Genomic DNA, 17,671 nt, shown 5'->3' with positions numbered 1-17,671 from the left:
GTCTGTGCTGTTAGCAAGATGCACCAACTCACTGTGATCAAGGCTTTTTTCGCTTTACCAAGCACAACTAAATTTTTATTTGCAAGGGTCATGGATTTGAGGATGAAATTATGCGGCACAAAGTATAAAAGCATATGCAGTGAATCCAGATTCATTTCTTAAATGGCCAGCTTTCAATGTGTCAAATTTCACAGGTGCAGTACCTCTAAGGACTGAAATAAAAGCTAATCTTATTAGCCCCTTCTTTGCTGAGAATATGTTGGATCTGAGCTGCAAAGATAACTTCAGTAAGTTCTGTATTAGGACACAAGTGGAGTTTATGAATAGCTAGAAAGCTCGAGAGATTTGTTGTCATGTGTTTCTGTTTTCAATCTACAGGCTTTCAAGAGTCTCAGTGACAACTTTGCCAAGCAGCAGGCCACGTTGATCTACATTAACCTGAAGGTTTGTCACTACATGTTTGTTTGGCTCCATACTATGATTAATAATTTGCAGTGCACGAAAACAGGACAAGAGAGACACACACATAGCATTGAACAGTGTTATATTAGAAGAACATAACTACTATGGGCGTCCGGAAGGAGGGGCCAGGGAGGCCCCTGCCGCCTTCCCTGGAATTTCGGATATTTTTTTTATGCACTAGCAAAAAGCTACACAGCTTGATCAGCATGCACATGTCCCGCATACCCATATGAAGTGCCCTTCAGGACTGTGAGCCAACTTTGCATGTTACACACTATGGCTAATCTTGCTAGTCATATCATGATAGTGTAAGAAAAATTGCATGTAGTGGCTTTTGAAGATAGCAAACAATTCTGAGAGAAAAGTTTGACGTTTTCTTTTAAAGCAAAGCTTTCTTTGCCTCTTCCTTTGGCTTTTGTGGTGCTGTTTCCTTGCATGCGCTGCGTCGAGGGTGGTTCAGAGCGTGTATATACATGGCAGGAGCGTGGCAGAGATGATAGGTGACATGAGAAAGTCGTTTGAACCTTTCCATCATGTGGCATGCGCACAATGCCCTCTGGAGCTTCCTAGGTGTTGCCACATTATCCTGTTGACAGCCGTAATTATCCGTGACTCCCATCAAATGCATAGCAGAAACTGCAGCGCTTACCTTTCTACTAACTTGCAAGTCCAGAGGGGACGTAGATAGAACTGTAGGCAGAAGTGGGGAGAGGAGGTAGAGAATGGATAGAACCGACCTAGTCGCGAAACGAGTGAATAACAGCCTTGCCACTCTCGCACTTCCCATACAGGGGAGAGGGCAGGCGAGGGAAAATATGATCTGAGAAGGCAAGGAAACGGAGGTTGCAGGCAAACTGATGTTACGGTATGGTAATCTCCTGCTATTTCTGAAAAATAGACACTATGCAAATTTCTCAAGCGGACAACTCACGCAGGACGCCCAGACACAAAGGCGCATTAAAACACCGTATGGTCCAGTAGACACTTTGGAAGAGGTTGCACGTCAAATCAGCATGTCCATGCCCGCCGCGGTAGCTTGACGGCTATGGCATTTCTCGAGTTCGTGGGTTCAATCTCGATTGTGGCAGCTGCAGTTTGACAGGAGCAAAATACAAAAACGCTAGTGCACTTAGATTTAGGTGCATGTTAAAGAACACCAGGGTGCCAAAAATTAATCAGGAGTCCGCCACTATGGCGTGCCTCATAATCCAATTGTGGTTTTGGCATGTACATCCTCATAATCCAATTCAAGTTTAATACTTCTGCCTCGATGGGATGTGCCATGTGAGGCAATGATAATGCTCAACTGTCTCGGAGATTATGAACAATAGCGCACTAAAACGCCTTAAGCAAACGTGCCTCCCTGTGTGTTCTGTGTACTATGCAGACAAACAGCAGTGGCGCACGTGAGGTAATGTTAATTTTATCAACTCACCACTGTCGCATTGGATTAAACGCTGAAGAAATTACACATTCACCGTCAAATTCACTGCTAATTATCGTCAGTCAAAGCCCACAGCATAGACAGCTTCATTTACATCAATTCCCACAGTGTGTGGGATCCGCATATTTTTGTGAATTCAAAGATATTTATGCAGTCTTATTGTGAGAATTTCAGTTTTCGCCTAAATTGCCAGCTACATCAAGGAAAAAATCTTGACCACTGCACTTGGTAGGGAGGGTGTAACGCCCCTCCGTGGTGTCACATCTCCTTGTAGACCCTCCTTGCCGAAATGTTGTCCACTGCATATACCCAAGCCCCCAAACCAAACTTATAAATCTGCTCCTCAGAAAACTTGCACTGCATTGAAAGTTAGAGAGGCAAGTAGTATCTTTATTATGTGAGCCATTTCAACGAGATTAAGATAGCACCACATACTGATTTTGGTCCCAGGTAAGTGAAACCGAAACCAAGTTTGGTGCATGCTTATCTATCTAAAAAGGATAGTTAATGAAATACACTTTTTTATTACTGTAACAGCTTAATGTGCATGCCTTACTTCGTTTTCTGTGTATGAGATTGAGAGTCAAGCACTTTGGATTAATGTAATCAATGTAAACACACAGAAAGCCACACTGTCATATGGAACCGGTCGGTTGACTCAGGGACCCCTCGCGTGGGGAGAGGATGATCGGCCGAATCAACACGTGAACACCACACATTGAAGTCAGTGACAAAGTTCTGTGACTCAAAAGTTCCTTGATTCAGAGAACCCCATTTGTGCACCATTTACATACAGACACGAGCTGTCGGAAATTGCATCCATCAATCCCGTACATGTGGCTGATTATGTATACCGACTTGTCTTTTCGGCCGGCCGCACAAAGTAGAACCGTAACACATGTTTCTTGGAAATTATGCCCCTGAACGTGTGTGCGTCTCCATGTGTGTTTGTGTGATTCGGTGTTTTTAAGTGCCCAAATGTCAACGGAGCTGAGAACAACCAAGACAGCGGATGAGAGAGCGACGAGTGGCAACTTATGTGTGTGTGTGTGGTTGCTCGACTGTACGGGTACGTGAGCGAGATCGAGCAAGATGTATAAAGTTGTGAGCGTGCATTTTATCCTGTAAATTAATTTTCCTTTTAAATATAGCCCTTTCATGTTTGCAATGTGTGCATTTAATTGTCCTTCCAGTCAATCTGCATATATTTTTTAATGCTATCAACCGCAAGGAACTCTCTAACCAGCTTTGCCTTGCACGGTCCCAAATGATGGACATCCGACACTTTTTTGAGCATCAGTGAGTGTCTGATGGAGTGTTATCCAGCTGTCCAGTCAAATCTTCTGGTGTACCATGTGACAGTGTTGCATCATTTAGCTAGAGTGATGAAAACTTTCATCAGCAGGCAGTAGCTGAGGTTTGTCGGCTCCATGGAAGGGACTCCACCTACAGTGAGCTCCCATGATGTAGGAAGCCATAATGCCTTTTCTCCTTGCTTGGGATTAAATTGTGGTGACAGTAGCAAGAAAGCGACTAACTTGTCTCAAGAGCATGACTTGGGAGAGTTTCTAGGCAAAGCTAAACACACGGGCATCCCGCACTGTTTGAAGTTACGCCTTCTTACTAACCCGTAGTCATCAAATGTTGCAAACGACTTTAAGAAAGATGTAACACTTGGCAAGAAGACTTTTGGTTCCCATGGCTGGCAGATTATGCCCCTTGGCTTGTGTACTCAGTGACAGCGAAAAGTGCCCTTTGTCGTTACTGTGTCACTTTTCTTCCAAATGTTCACTGGGGTGCTCAAGGTAAAAAATGACATAATGTGTGAAGGACAAGGGCTGCGAGAGATGACATACGCTGCGCTGTGTATGTTGTCTCTCACTGTCCTTGTCCTTCGTACTGTACATCACTTTTTATCATGAATTACCAACTAGCCATGCAACTACCTTTGCTCAAGGTAATTTTATCGTGCGCGCTTTCAGTAACTGCAAAAAAATGCATGAAGCGTGCAAGGATCATGTAAAATTCCAGTGGCACCAGGAAGCAATGGCAGCCTCGCAGAACTTTAGGGATGTGATGACAGGCAAGCAGTTACTTGTTGTACAGCAGCTGAACAGAGCACTGCATGAGCAAGTTGAAAGGAACTGCGAAAAACTATTTCCGATAGTTTCCACCATTATCTTCTGTGCAACACATGACTTGCCAATTCACAGGAAGCAGTCTGACAGGGGAGTCTTCAATGAACTCCATGACTTTCGGGTAGAAGCTGGACATACTCGACATCAAGAACAACACCTCACTTCTTCTGCTGGCAATGCAAAGTACACTTCCGTCCAAGTCCAGAATGAGCTCATCACAATCTGCGGCGACATTCTGAGAGAGCAAATAGTGGTCGAAGCTAACACAGTGTTTGCTTTTTCCATTCTTGCAGACGAAACTGCAGATATTGCAGGAACAGTGCAGATGCATGTAGTCATTCACTTTATTGACAAGGTGGGAACCTATGTATAGGTGCAAGAGCAGTTTGTGGGATTTGTAGAGCTGGAGCAACGGAACTCCGCTTGCATTGCCGCTATGATCTTGAAGTGTTTGATGGATACCGGGCTGATTCTTTTTAACCTCATTGGACAGGGCTACAATAAATGCTCTACAATGGCTGGAAAAGAAGCTGAAATGAACAGAATAATGCAGAAACCAGGGTGTCTACCAACCGGGAATTCTCAGGGATTTTGAATAGTCTGGAAATACTCGGGGAAAACGCGGGAAATATTTGGCGTAATGTTTTTGAAAGAGAACGAAAGTCGCGGTATTGCTGGCTCGAGTAACAGAGAGGAGTCGTGAAGAATCTACTTTGACGCCGTGTCGTCGGCTGGAGGGCTTGCCACTCACTCACTTGCCATTGTACAGTCAAACGACCGGCTTTCCGGACGCCCGATAATTCGGACAGCTTCGCGGCACCATCACCTACCCCATAGAGTCGGAACATCTGAAATTTCGGACGCAAGAACCCTTCACCATCTGATTTTCTGGACTTGTTGCCATGACCGCAGGTCCGAAATCGCATTAATCAAAGCCACCACCGCTGCCATTTTGATTACCTTGTCGCCTCGAACCGGCGCTCTCGCACGCAGATCCGCTAGCAGCAGTAGCCACCACCGCAGCAACGCTAGGCTTAGCTGCTTCGACGTTCGCTACCAAGCTTCTTGTTGTTCGACGCCGTGTTTTTCATTAAAACAATTCGCCGCTGTCAGCAATGTTATCGGCTCCACCTTTGTCATCCTCGTAATCGTCTTCGAAGCTCGTAAAGCACGACGCGTTGCATAATGCTGGTTCCCGAATGTCAGCTTCGTCTTAGTACAATAGTGCCCCGCGGTGAAACATAACAAGTGTGAAAAGGGGCAATTGTCACGGGACACAGTATGTATTCCTTAACTATTCAAGTGTGCACCCGCCATCTCCTGTCACAGTACGAGTACCAATATACCTAATAAGTGTACTGGCAGGCATTCAGAGCTTTTGCGGATGTGCCTGTGGCGATTTGAATCCACAAGGACCCCTCACCAGGTCTGGCCATTTTGAGCTGACAAGCGCATACATTGCGTGGTGATAACAGTCGCGTTTGCAAAATATTACACCGCAACGTACCGCAGAAAGACTTGAAATTTCAAACCGAATACGTTTTTTCTTCTCCTCACGGCTGCCATGTTCCAAGCCGGAAGATTACGTACACGTGCTAGTGCGCCTACGTACGCGTGTTTGCGCTGTGACGTCACTCGTGGTGACACGTGACTTCAAGAATTATTCAAGGCAATATCTGTTATTTGTGTAATATGTTGCTTGAATAGACAAATTAAAGCTTAGAGAAATAATAAAACACGAACCGAATGTCTGCATGTTATTGTTTTACTTCACACCGCAGCAAGGGAGATGCACTTCCATTTCATCTGCTTGTTCCCACATCGTGCAGTCACCTGCACAAACACCAAAAGTACGGCAGCATGCTCTGTGATCCACTTGGGTCTGCCTGAGTATTTGTATAGCACTGACTTATACAGCTAATCTAGTGTCCTCGTACACAGTGTGCAAAATCGTGCGCTGCACGAAACGAGACAATCACAACAGCTCATGCGTGACACCATCAGCGCAAGTGCGCAGCGTCACAAAAAAAAAAGTGAGGAAGAAAAGAAATGAAGGCGGGGCCCGTCGTATGTGTCACACGATCCTAGAGGTCCGGTGTGGGAGAACACAAGGAAGGAATTTCGCTTGCGGAGGTTAGACGGGGCGAGTGAAGAGAGTGTCTTGCTTGGCAGTGGAGCTCACCTGAAATCATGGGTTGGCGGCACTAAAATATTTCTATCTCGGCTATTAATGAGCTGATTCTAAAATTCTTTTGCGGCAGAATGCTCCCTAGAGGACACATAACAACTTCCAGCATATAACCAAAATTTGTTATAGGGCCTGGTGAGGAGCCCTTTAAGGGCAGTAAAACCACATGCATTCATTTTTTCGAACTGCCCCATTTTTCTGGCGTTTTTGCGGCCCCTAGGGAGTTCGAGAAACTGGACGTTGACTGTACAACTGACCAAGAGGATGCTTCAAATGGTCTGTGGGGCAAACGGGTGGCAGGAGGAAAATGAGAACAGAAAGGACCAACGCATTGAAAAATTAACGGGAGAGGAAGCATGCCACTGCTTCTTTGAAGAAGCTTGAGCTCGCGCAAAAAGATAGTGTTGGCTGATGCCAAGATGCAGGTGCCCCTCGTGCAAACAAAATAAACTCTTTAAAGCAGTGAAGCATAACACTGAGGTGTTGTACACGGGCTGAGAGTATGTGAGAATAGTTGAGGTTTACTTAAAAGCTGTTGTGAGAGAGAATATTACTTGTGAGAAAGTTCTGGGCCTCATACGAATGAGCTTGCTATCAATTGATAGAAATAGCTCATATAGAAAATCTTTGCTTCTACATGCATCACCTTTTTATTCATATTTTAGGATGTTAAAGTAGATTCGCAATGAATATTAACTTTTTTTTTTCGAATGTATTTTATTTCCTGTGCATTTCACTACCTCCTTCCTTCTGTTTTCTTTACACTACTCCTTACTATTAAAACTGGATCAAGTAGCTTTTCTTTGTTTTTAAGATGCTTACTAGAGAGTGACAGCATCGGGTGACATGGTGTCGGCTCGTCTTGAAATAAAAGAAAGTTCTCTGTCACTCAGGGAATTTTACGAAGCCACTTGGGAAAAGCCTGAAAAATTCAGGGAATTTGGAAATGTCAGCTTGGTAGACACCCTGAGCAACGGCTTCCAAAGGCACTACTTTTCAACTGCGCAAGTCGCAAGCTGAATCTCGTGATCAACGATTTGAATGAGGTCGCTCTGAAATTCAGAACACAATAGGGATCATAAAACTATAATAGTCTTCCATGGGAGTGTGCCCCCAAGCAAATTGGTGCCCAGTATTCCTATGCTGTTTCAGACAAGATGGTCTGCAAAATGCAAGTCAATTAGGATCTTCTTTAAGCATTATGTACCCATAGTCAAAGCACTTGAGCTCACGTCAATGGAATCAACCTTGAATGCTGCAACTAGGCAACGAGCTCACGTCCTCTGCTGTGCAACAAGTTAATTTTTCTTCATCTGCTTGCACATTGCGGTGAAGTAAAGTGCATCGCTGGAAGCAGTTACAAACTTTCTGCAAAGTGTATCCATAGACTTCCGTTCTGTACACGACCGCATCTCTGAATTAGTACATATTTTTTTCAGCCACCGAACTAACACTCAAGAGCACAAGGGTTGCAATCCAAGCCAGTTGGTACATAGTTGAAGGAAAAAGCCAGTCACAAAAGACCTTTTGTGACTGGTTTTTTCCTTCAACTCAAGAGCAGTTCTCCGACATCATGAAAACAGCAAGTGAGGCAGCCTATCACTTAAGCGTGTTGATATCTATACCAAGGCAAGTCTCTCATCAGGCCCGCCGAAGCAACTATGGGATTCAATCACCGGAGAAATACTACCACATGGCAATATATATGTGCCCTACTTGGACTCTCTGCCTGCTTCTTTAGCTCGCCACTTTTTTGAAAGCTATGTGAAGAGCTTCAAATTTCTCCAGCTGCATCCAGAAAATATGAAGTATTTGAGCCATGTTGACTTTGCTGTCCTTGCTGAAGAAGTCTAAAGCTTATACTGCATCGAAAACTTCAAGGTAGAGGGCATGTCTTGGTACGACATATGGCGCAACTAAACTGGGAACTCTTCAGAAACAATGTATACTCTGAACTTCTGCTTCAGGCCAAGACATTCTTCCCCGCTGTTGCAAAAGCCACTGAGGTAGCTCTGGCCTTGCCAGTTACCACCTGCTCTGTCGAACGCTCCTTCAGTACAATGAAGAGAGTGAAAACCTGGCTATAGTCAACAATGAGAAATGACAGGCTGGACAACCTTTGTATGATGAGTGTACACCGAGAGTGTATAAGGAAACACAAGAATAATGATCACCTGTGTCATCACACAATTTTCCCAGGAAGGCCCTAGGTGTCTGCAGCTGCTGTTCAAGGAAGAATAACTGACTGTAGCTATACATGTTCGTGAACATATTGGGCTGCGTGCTGGTGATCAGTTCACGTGAGTTGAGAACCTGCACGCAGCAAGACTGGTCACTCTTTTTAAGAAGTGATAGTAACTTTTTGCATTTTGCTTAAGTTTAATTCGTTGTTCATTAATAAATTTCAATGCACCTTCTCCACGCCCGGCACTAATTTACTGTTTCTAATTTTTGTTTCATGAGCGTAGTTTAGACTGCAAATAGAGCGTTTTTGGTGCTATCCTCCCCCTTCCCCAGCCAACAGACTCCACCCTCCCCCCTGCAAAATGTTTTGCGGATGCCCTTGATAACTACAATACTGGCAAGACTGCTATAGTATCTGGTAATCTAGCCCTCCACTGCTGCGAATGTCCTGCTTATCACAAATATTTATGAATGTTTATTGGTGTACAAGCATCCACATAAGCTAACCAGAACGATAATAGATGTTTTTGAAATTTAAGACGCAAAAATGATTGTGAGCAGCCCTTCAGCATATGTCTCTGAAAAAAAGATTGCATGTTTTCATGCAACATTTAGTTATAATTAGGTGATAAAGAAAGGTTTTTCATTCTTGTATAAATGGCCACCAACTGAGTTGGCCACCAACTGAGTATAAATGGCCACAAACAGCACTGAGTTGAACCCGCCGTGATTGCTTAGTGGCTATGGTGTTAGGCTACTGAGCACGAGGTCGCGGGATCGAATCCCGGTCACGGCGGCTGCATTTCGACGGGGGCGAAATGCGAAAACACCCGTGTACTTAGATTTAGGTGCACGTTAAAGAACCCCAGGTGGTCAAAATTTCCGGAGTCCTCCACTACGGCGTGCCTCATAATCAGGAAGTGGTTTTGGCACGTAACACCCCATAATTTAAGTTTTTTAATTTAGCACTGAGTTGACACTCAGTGCTGTATGTATTTTCTCTTTGTCCCATTTTCATCTATTGCAAGTTAGTCATTCTCAGTCAGTTAGCCTGGTGGTCTTGTGAACATCATACTGTGTATTTTTTAGCAGACTCTGGGCATTTTGTGCAAAACTATCCTTTTAGAAAATAAAACTGCAAGAATAGTGTCTTCCATATATTGCATAGAATATGAACTGAATCATTTAGCCGTATTGTGTAAATTTTGAAAACTGTTGTAAAGTTGCAACACAGACTTATGTTTAGAAGGCTGCTGAAGTTCTTTTAACTGAGCTGTCACTGATGACATTGCACAAAATGTTTATTCAATTAGAAGCAGATGTGTTTTAAACTGTGTAAGCATTTCTATCTCTACGCAACGAGAAAACCCGTCCGTCCATCCGTCCATCACATAAGACGATCGCTTTCAAGATGGGGCCCGCAGCAGCAAGTGAATTGACCTTTGTGCTGCCTCTCGCTTCAACACAAACCAAGCGGCGAGAAGACAGCACACATGAAGCTATCACAACTTGGCGGCCTGCACAGCTGTGCCATACGCAACCGCCGCCAGAGTACAGTTGATCACAGTTGCATCGAGAGGAGGCAGTGTCATTGTCCACATCTATGTATGAGATCTACCAAACGTGACACTCTTCAATTATGTCACATACTACACCAGTGCTCATATTCCACGAAGCAGCAGCATTATCCAAACGCACCATCACATAACATGAGTGATCATTGCTACTACTTGCCTCTTCTTTGTCGTCTCATGCTGGTTTCAGTGTTACAACTACACTTCTCTATGTCGCAATTTTTTTTACATTGTTTCTTGCAATTATACTTAAAGAAAACTCTTATGGCATCTTACATCCAGCATCGGCTGGCCGTTTCGCAGCGCTCTAGGAAGCTTTCATGAGCGGCGTTGTCTTCGGCTGGTTGAAAGAGGGTGCATGCCTTGCGTTTAACTGGTTATTTTCGGTCGCTCTCCATGGCTCTCTTCCATTTTCAAGCGCTCTGAGGCGCTCCAAGCCCTGTCGTCAGAGCAGACATCGAGATTGAAGCGTTTCCCACAACATTATCACAGCACAGCGTCACCGCTGTTTGCTACCGTCCACCGTAACCTAGGCAACCTAGGCCACTGCATGCTGGCATCTCGATGAATGCTCATCCCACCGGCACGTCCACTGGTTTTCCCAGCAGTGTCGGGAGCTTTGGATGGACAGAACATCGGACGTTGGTAGTAGTCACATGGTTATGAATCTGCCATTTGCTCTTCCGAGAGCGAGTCACACGTTCAGCTTGCGCACTTGTCCTCTACCTCCGAGTTTGTGGAATGGCGGATCTACCCGGCTGTTTTGGGGTAAGAGGCGACCAGTCGAAGATACCATTAATTTTTGAAGTAAATGTGGAGCCCTCTGCTGTAGGTATCTCTCCTAGCCGCTGTGTTTCTTGTGGACATTGACCCAAATCTGGCAGTTAAAAGTGCTTATTTTTGAAAACACTCTTTGTTTATTGGAAAGTACAATATACAGATGATCTAAGTATCGATCCATAATTGCCATTATCCTAGACGGCAAAACACTCATTTTCTTACTTGTGCTTGTAGCAACATGAAGCTAACATGCTTGCAAAATGCAGGGTGCATTTGTTTGACAATATCATTTGTGCTTACAAATCAGCATTAACAGACCACATAGGTCATTACCATTAGTAGCAGCATGTTGGGTGATCAGTCAGGCTAACATCTTCAGCTTACCATTTATTTATTTATTTATTTATTTATTTATTTATTTATTTATTTATTTATTTATTTTATTTATTTATTCTGAGTGCCCGAAGGACCCATAGGACAATGCATAAGGAAGGTGGGATTCAAAAGGATCAAATGTTAGTACAATGTGTACAAAATAAAAGATATAGCAAAATATTACATACAATATAAATAGCTTAAGAGTTGAATGTAGAGAGAAAAGAAAAAGAAAAGATTTTGTGGAATATCTAGCAATGTGATGACGTGTGGGCTGCATACCTACACATCCAAAATGCCCACCTTCATAACAGAAAAATATCAAGGTGTGGAATTTGTATGACTCAGTTTGACAATCCATAACTTCGCTTCAAAATGGCCTAAAACAATTTATAGACATTCATAATTGATTCCATGTGCTGTATGTTGCTATGCAGGTTACTGTTAATTAGTTAATTAGGTTCTAAACAAATTACATCCTGTTTTGGATATCAGAAAAAAATTCACCATAAGAAAAAAAATGTGTCAGACTATTACAATACTCCCTAATGTGAAATTTGAGCACAGCTCGGTATTTGTTTTCATTTCGAGATATATTGAGGCAAAGAATTTGAGACCGAAATCACTGCATCAACTGGCAGTGGGTCAGTGCTGTCAGCGCCTTTGCAGAGGGAGGGGCAGTATGGGAATGCTGGCATGATGAGCGGCATCGGAGCCAGCTGTGGAAGAAGGTGACAACGAATGCATGAGCAGTGGCACAAGTGCGTTCATGCAGTTACACCGAGGGCGCCAACAAGCCAGCTCTAGTAGAAGACGACGTCAAACGCGTGAGCAGTGGCACAAGCGCATTCGTGCAGTGATGCTGACAGGTGCCAACACTCAACCCAGGAACAGGCACCCGAGAGTTATGCCCTAAAAATAATTGCATTTCTAAAATCGCCTGGTAAAAATACATTAACATTGTAGATTTCATTCAAATTGTTTTAAAAAATAAAAAGTTATTTATTGTGCCTCATCCCACCTTAAAACACTGTTAGGACAAATACAGTTGAACCTTAATACAACAAACTTCAATACACATAATGAAATTCATGATAAATGAAGTATGTAACTTTTTATGTTTTCTTGTCCATGAAACATAATGTATTTTGAACTGCAATATAACAAAGTGTGCCTATACGCAATTTCAATATAAGGAAATTTCACTGCCACCATGAAGGAATGCAGACAATAAATGGAAACTTCTGCGGACACAAATGGTCAAATGATTGAATTACATGTGGCAGCTTGCAACTGCATTTCTCAAATTGTGCACCGGGTGACTGAGAGCTGCAGCCAAAGCAGAGCAGCATCATGTCCTGTATAACGTCCAAGTACTATAAAATCCTATCACGCTTTTTGCACTGTGTGCTTTAGGTGCTAGTGAAATCATGTAAGCCGAGAAGAATGGTAGCTTGACGAGGGCCATCCTCCCATGCGAGGTTGAGGAAAGCGGGGGAAGGGGCGAGCTCGCGGTTGTGCTATCAAGGAGGAGTGGGGGAGCACGGCTGCACATGGCTGAGCACATACGCAGTCCACATGCTCTGTTCTAGACAAGCACGTACCCAAGGGGGGGCCCGCCCCCCCCCCCCTGCCCCACGCCACCACTTCTCACATATTCCTAAAGCGCCGCCAAATCAATGTTGAGACTTGACAGTTATTCGGCGGTCAACATATTGCTGCCTTTTTCACTCCGTTTGGATGACGGTAGTTATCGGCGTCTCCTGGGATATGAAGGCCAGTTTCCTCATCAATACGGTGCCCGCGCGATTAACTCGAGATGCATTCAGTTGTCACCGTCTATTCAATGGTCACGCGCATCATTGTTGCTTCTTTAGTTCAACCTTCTTCGTTCAGACTGATCCAGGGACCAGGAAAGGGATTCAGTTCGTGGTCAGCTGGTCTGTATGCACGTGGAACGAATTGCGGCCACAGAAAATGTCAATTGCGTTTAACTCTTCTTTTTGTTTCATTATTTCCTCGAGTGAGTGATCGCCGCGACGTTGACAGATCCTTTGAACCATATAACCGTGATACGGGTTAGATAAGGTGAAAAATAAAATAATGCAAGACAGTGTTTATCATCAAACCCTGCACTAACTCTTAAACTCATAGGCAATATGACTGTCACCCGTTAACTCGTCTGGTTTTTCCCTAATTGTACAGCTCTTTTCGTGCAAAATTGCTAACTGGACCCAAGAGAAGCAAGGATTTGAGAAATTAAGCGATCTGCTAAGGGAGAGAGCCAAGGCAACAGCCAAACAGGAAGGAAAAGCGAAATTTAACAAATTTATGCGTTGTTTAAGAAAATATTTCTAGATCAACATTGTTTTATTTAAAAAGGAGGTAGAGAAAATGCCACCCGAAGTGGAGGACAATTCCGTGCGTTCTGAATGACTATTCTACAGTTATCATTCGAGCCGCCTAACGTAGCCACTTCTCTGCTGTGCTTATGTAGGTGTTTTTTAACCTTCCGCGATGGGTGCAGTACGTGTAGAATCGCAGCTTCTTGCGCCATACGTGGTTGTACACGACTGGCGGCCACGCATTGTTACGTAACTTCCCAAATAACAATACGAGTCGGTTGTGGCACTTAACTTGCTAGAGTAGTAAACAAGGGATCCAAAAGAACTCCCCCCCCCCCCCCCCCTGTGATTGTCCCAGAAACGTATATTTCTCGATATTTCTTCCAGAGCTAATTAAAAAAACACTACTATAGTCGGATACAACTTAAGTCTTCAATGAAGCCCTGCCCACGCCCTCATAACCACCAGCGACTGTTCCTCCGCAAACCTGCAAATCATTCGTACTTCAAACTTTTTCTGTTACCCAAATAAGGTGGTAACTACAAAAATAAAATTATTAGCGCGTAGTTTTATACCTTTCCCCTCGCCTATTATAGTGCAATGGCAAATGCCTAATTCCTTATTGAACTGAAATAACATGCTTGCTTCGCTACAACTATTTGTTGTGCAGTTTCACTTCAGTTGGCAGTGAAGTTTCATGAGTAAATGGGTTCAGCAGTGAAATGAACTGCACTGCAGACTTTTGAAGAGTGAAATGCTCAGACTCCATACATTTTGTCCATGTCTGTTGCACACCTCCTTGCTTCCGCCGATGAAAAGACTCTTCAAGAACAGCAGACGCTCCGGAGGTATCAAGTACGACGTCATTTTGAAAAGGCCGCATGACGACGATTTTCTTTGCTTCTGTGATTGGCTGGCGCAGTAACACAACTCCGCGCAGTCCGTGTGCCTTTGTTACCGACTGCTGTTTTTAAAGTTCTATTCTACTAAAGTAATCTTTATTTTACACTTTCGCTTGTTTACTTGTTCTTGGCAGTGTTCTTCCTGCGCTTCTTTCCTGTGCGAGTCCATTTGACCTGGTTCTTTGTTCGCCAAGTAAAGGAGAGGTGTATCGCACATGCGTACTTGTAAAATACACCATATTTCATTTCTCTTTTGTGGGTTTACGCGTTTTGATGGCGAATGGTGGGCGTTATTCACATTTGTACTAGTAAAGGTACACCCCCCCCCCCCCCACATTTGCATAGAAATGTTACCTTGGGTTGCCCCCCCCCCCCCCGAAAAAAAGTTCTGGGTACGTGCCTGGTTCTAGAGGTAATCTGCCGCATGTGCAAAGACTGGGTGAGCTGAGATGGCATGGCATCGTGCACTGTCTTCCCATGTCTTTAGTGCTTCAGGTTACGTAATCTTGAGTATCGTTGACATGTTAAAGGAAGAGGCAGATAAAGCATTCACTCCCCACTGCTGGCGCTTTTCATGATAGCGTTGTCCCACTGCAGGTTACACTATCAGCTGTTGGGGCGAAGTGGACACGAAAACGTGGCTTAATTTGGTTCGTACTGCTGATGTGATGATATCATCGATATGGGATAAAATCGTATCTTTTGTCACCAACTCTCAAATTCAACAAAAATTAACTTTCTCATTCAAGTTTGCCTTTTGCAGTTGACCTGTAATTTGGAAAATTTTGTAGCCCTTGTAAGAAAAATTCATTGGTGCCTGTGCTCATTTACATAAAGGATTGAATTTCAATATAACAAAGCAAATTTACGGACTTCATTATGTCAAGGTATAACTGTATTCTAGTGTATGCAAGTTATGACACGTTAATACTCTAAGAATATCTGTAGTGCTGCATGAAATGATGATGATTCCATAAGCGAGACAATGATTGAATGCAAGGAGTTCCATTCAGCAATAGATAAAACCAGAGGAGAATTTCGATGTGCATTAGTCCAGGCAAATGTTGGTTTTATTTTATCAGCATGGCCAGCGCAGATTGAGATGAGATGGGTGGGAAGAATGTGGGCTCGAGCAAACAGAAGGTTACTGTGATAAAGACTGGAAGAATGACAACCAAGTTAATTTTCTGCACATTTCAAGAAAGGAACATTGAACAATTTCTTTAAGGTGGACACACAAGATGAACCATGCTGGTTTTTTTTTATTACTGATTCAAGTATATTAGAAAGAGTAATGTAATGGCGGTGCCAAATGCCAAAGAGAGCCAAAGAGAGGGCCTGATTATAGAACTGTATGTGTGAAGTCTAGTGTCTACATTTGCAAGGTGTAAGTGCCATTTGAGAGAACCAAGTTTTTACATATATTCCAATGTGTTATTCATGGTTAGTGCAGGACAGGAGTAATTGTAAATCGCAGGGAGAGGCCTTCATCTTGCAGTGGACATAAAATGGGCTGATGGAGGTGGTGCTAATGTGTTAATAGACGTATTCCAGGTTAAATCAGAGGCAAACAGTAAAAAAAGGTAAAAAAAGTCTGCATTAGAGAATGTCTGTGCTTAACAATCAGCTCATGAAGGCAGAACTTTCTTGAACTTCTCTAATATGTAAGAAAAATAATCTGCAGTTTCACCTTGAAGAGCAATGCATTAATAGCGAAACAAGGTTTAGCATTGCACTGAAGCTCCTTACAAGGGGCTCTAAGAATATGAGGGCAACATGCGAGGCAAGTGCTGCTGCACAGCAGAAACAGTGCCCTGGCCACTATTAGGTGCTTGCATTCTCGCATAGCTGGCTTGAGGAGCACAACCAACAACGTTTCAGGTAATGCGCCTTGATAGCGTTTGAAGAATGCCGAAGAAAGACCTTCAACATTTGTAGCTTGAAGTTTGCAGTCGGTCTCGCTCAGACCACTGGATGCTCTATGGTGCGGTATGCAAACAGCTATTCAGCATGACCTCTGTTTCTTGCACACAACACTCGTGTCAGTAGCAGAAGGCAGAATGCTGCCATGGCTCTGCTGCAGAGATGATTGAGTGGATAGTAATGGTATGTTCACATTGTTCTGTCATTTGTTGCAGCCAAATGAACTGTGCATCTCTAATGTCTCTGGGGACGTTTCCCTTTATAACGAGGAGGTGGTATATTAAGTTCTCTTTCTTTACCCAATACTGGCATGCCAAATCACCTCATGTTGATAGTGTCCCATGTAATGTTAATGTATATGTCATACTAAGCCACAAGTCAACTAGTTTATGAATGAACACCATTGTTACCTTATTTTTTATGTGGGTTTTGATCCTTCCTTCTTTGTTTGTTTTTTCTTCTTTTTTTTTTCATGTAGCCATCTGTGGCCGACGCCCTGCAAGGTGCAGGGCCTGTAAATTTCTACAGTTGCAAATCTGATAAGGAGCTTGATTCTCTTATCTCTGGTGAGTTTTTACATAGTATAGCCTTGATGCATGTGTACAGGGTGTTCTGGGTGTGTTTGCACTCTGTGCTTCTTCACACCTGAGCCTGTGTGCACCGAGGAGGTTTGTACTACAATTTGTGGATGCTTCGTGTTCCCGTGGCAGGAGTCTTGAAATGAATTTGTCCGAGGATTTCTTATTTTCTCTCACATACGTATACACACATCCTAGAGTAAAACTGCTTTTTGCTACAATTTTTGTCTTTAGTGCATGTATACTTGCCTACTGAGGACCTGTCTACTGAGGACCTGGCAGTTGTTTAGAGACGAAAGCCGACACTGACCTGCAAGTTTGTTTTGCATGTGTTTAGACACCTGTGGCTTGCTTTATTATAATAACTTGCTTGTCCTAGTCTCTGAAACCCATTCGCAGTCACAGTGCCATCTGCAATGCTGTTTGAAACTGTACCTGCAGTGAAGCTTTAGCTTGTTGCCTTTCCTATGCCAATGCAGTCACCGATTGATAATTCGGACATGTTCAAGTATTCTCACAACTTCGTGGCACTGTCTTTCGCCCGGTAGATGGAATATGTACAGTGAAATCTCTATGTAACGAACTTCAGGGCGCTGCAGCAAATTGTTCGTTATTCCAAAAGGTTGTTATAGTCAAAGCCCCAAAATTAACCAAAGTCTATCAACCCATCAGTTATCACCATATGAGCTATCCCCAAAAACATCGCTGTTGGCTCTTGGCCTGTGCTGTTTCTATATTGAATAGATTCTGCCACTACACACCACTGAAGCACCTCATA

The 17,671-nt window shown here is 43.5% G+C and overlaps 1 protein-coding gene across 11 annotated transcripts in view; it reads left to right on the top strand.

Moving 5' to 3' along the window:
• The window catches only part of LOC142589514 (sodium-independent sulfate anion transporter-like), a 562,847-nt gene that overhangs the window by 508,229 nt on the left and 36,947 nt on the right, over positions 1-17,671 (top strand). For all 11 annotated transcript variants that reach the window (XR_012829867.1, XR_012829865.1, XR_012829863.1 and 8 more), the window contains exons 17-18: positions 379-444; positions 16,794-16,881. Coding sequence is in view for 3 of the 11 variants with exons in the window: in XM_075700919.1 (XP_075557034.1) it covers positions 379-444; positions 16,794-16,881 (154 nt within the window). In the remaining 8 variants the exon portion in view is untranslated. The remainder of the gene's footprint in view (positions 1-378; positions 445-16,793; positions 16,882-17,671) is intronic.

This window comes from Dermacentor variabilis, chromosome 8, assembly GCF_050947875.1.
Source record: "Dermacentor variabilis isolate Ectoservices chromosome 8, ASM5094787v1, whole genome shotgun sequence".
NCBI classification, from domain to species: Eukaryota; Metazoa; Arthropoda; class Arachnida; order Ixodida; family Ixodidae; genus Dermacentor; species Dermacentor variabilis.
Note: the sequence above shows the minus strand (reverse complement) of the source record. Positions and strands in the feature narration are given on the sequence as shown.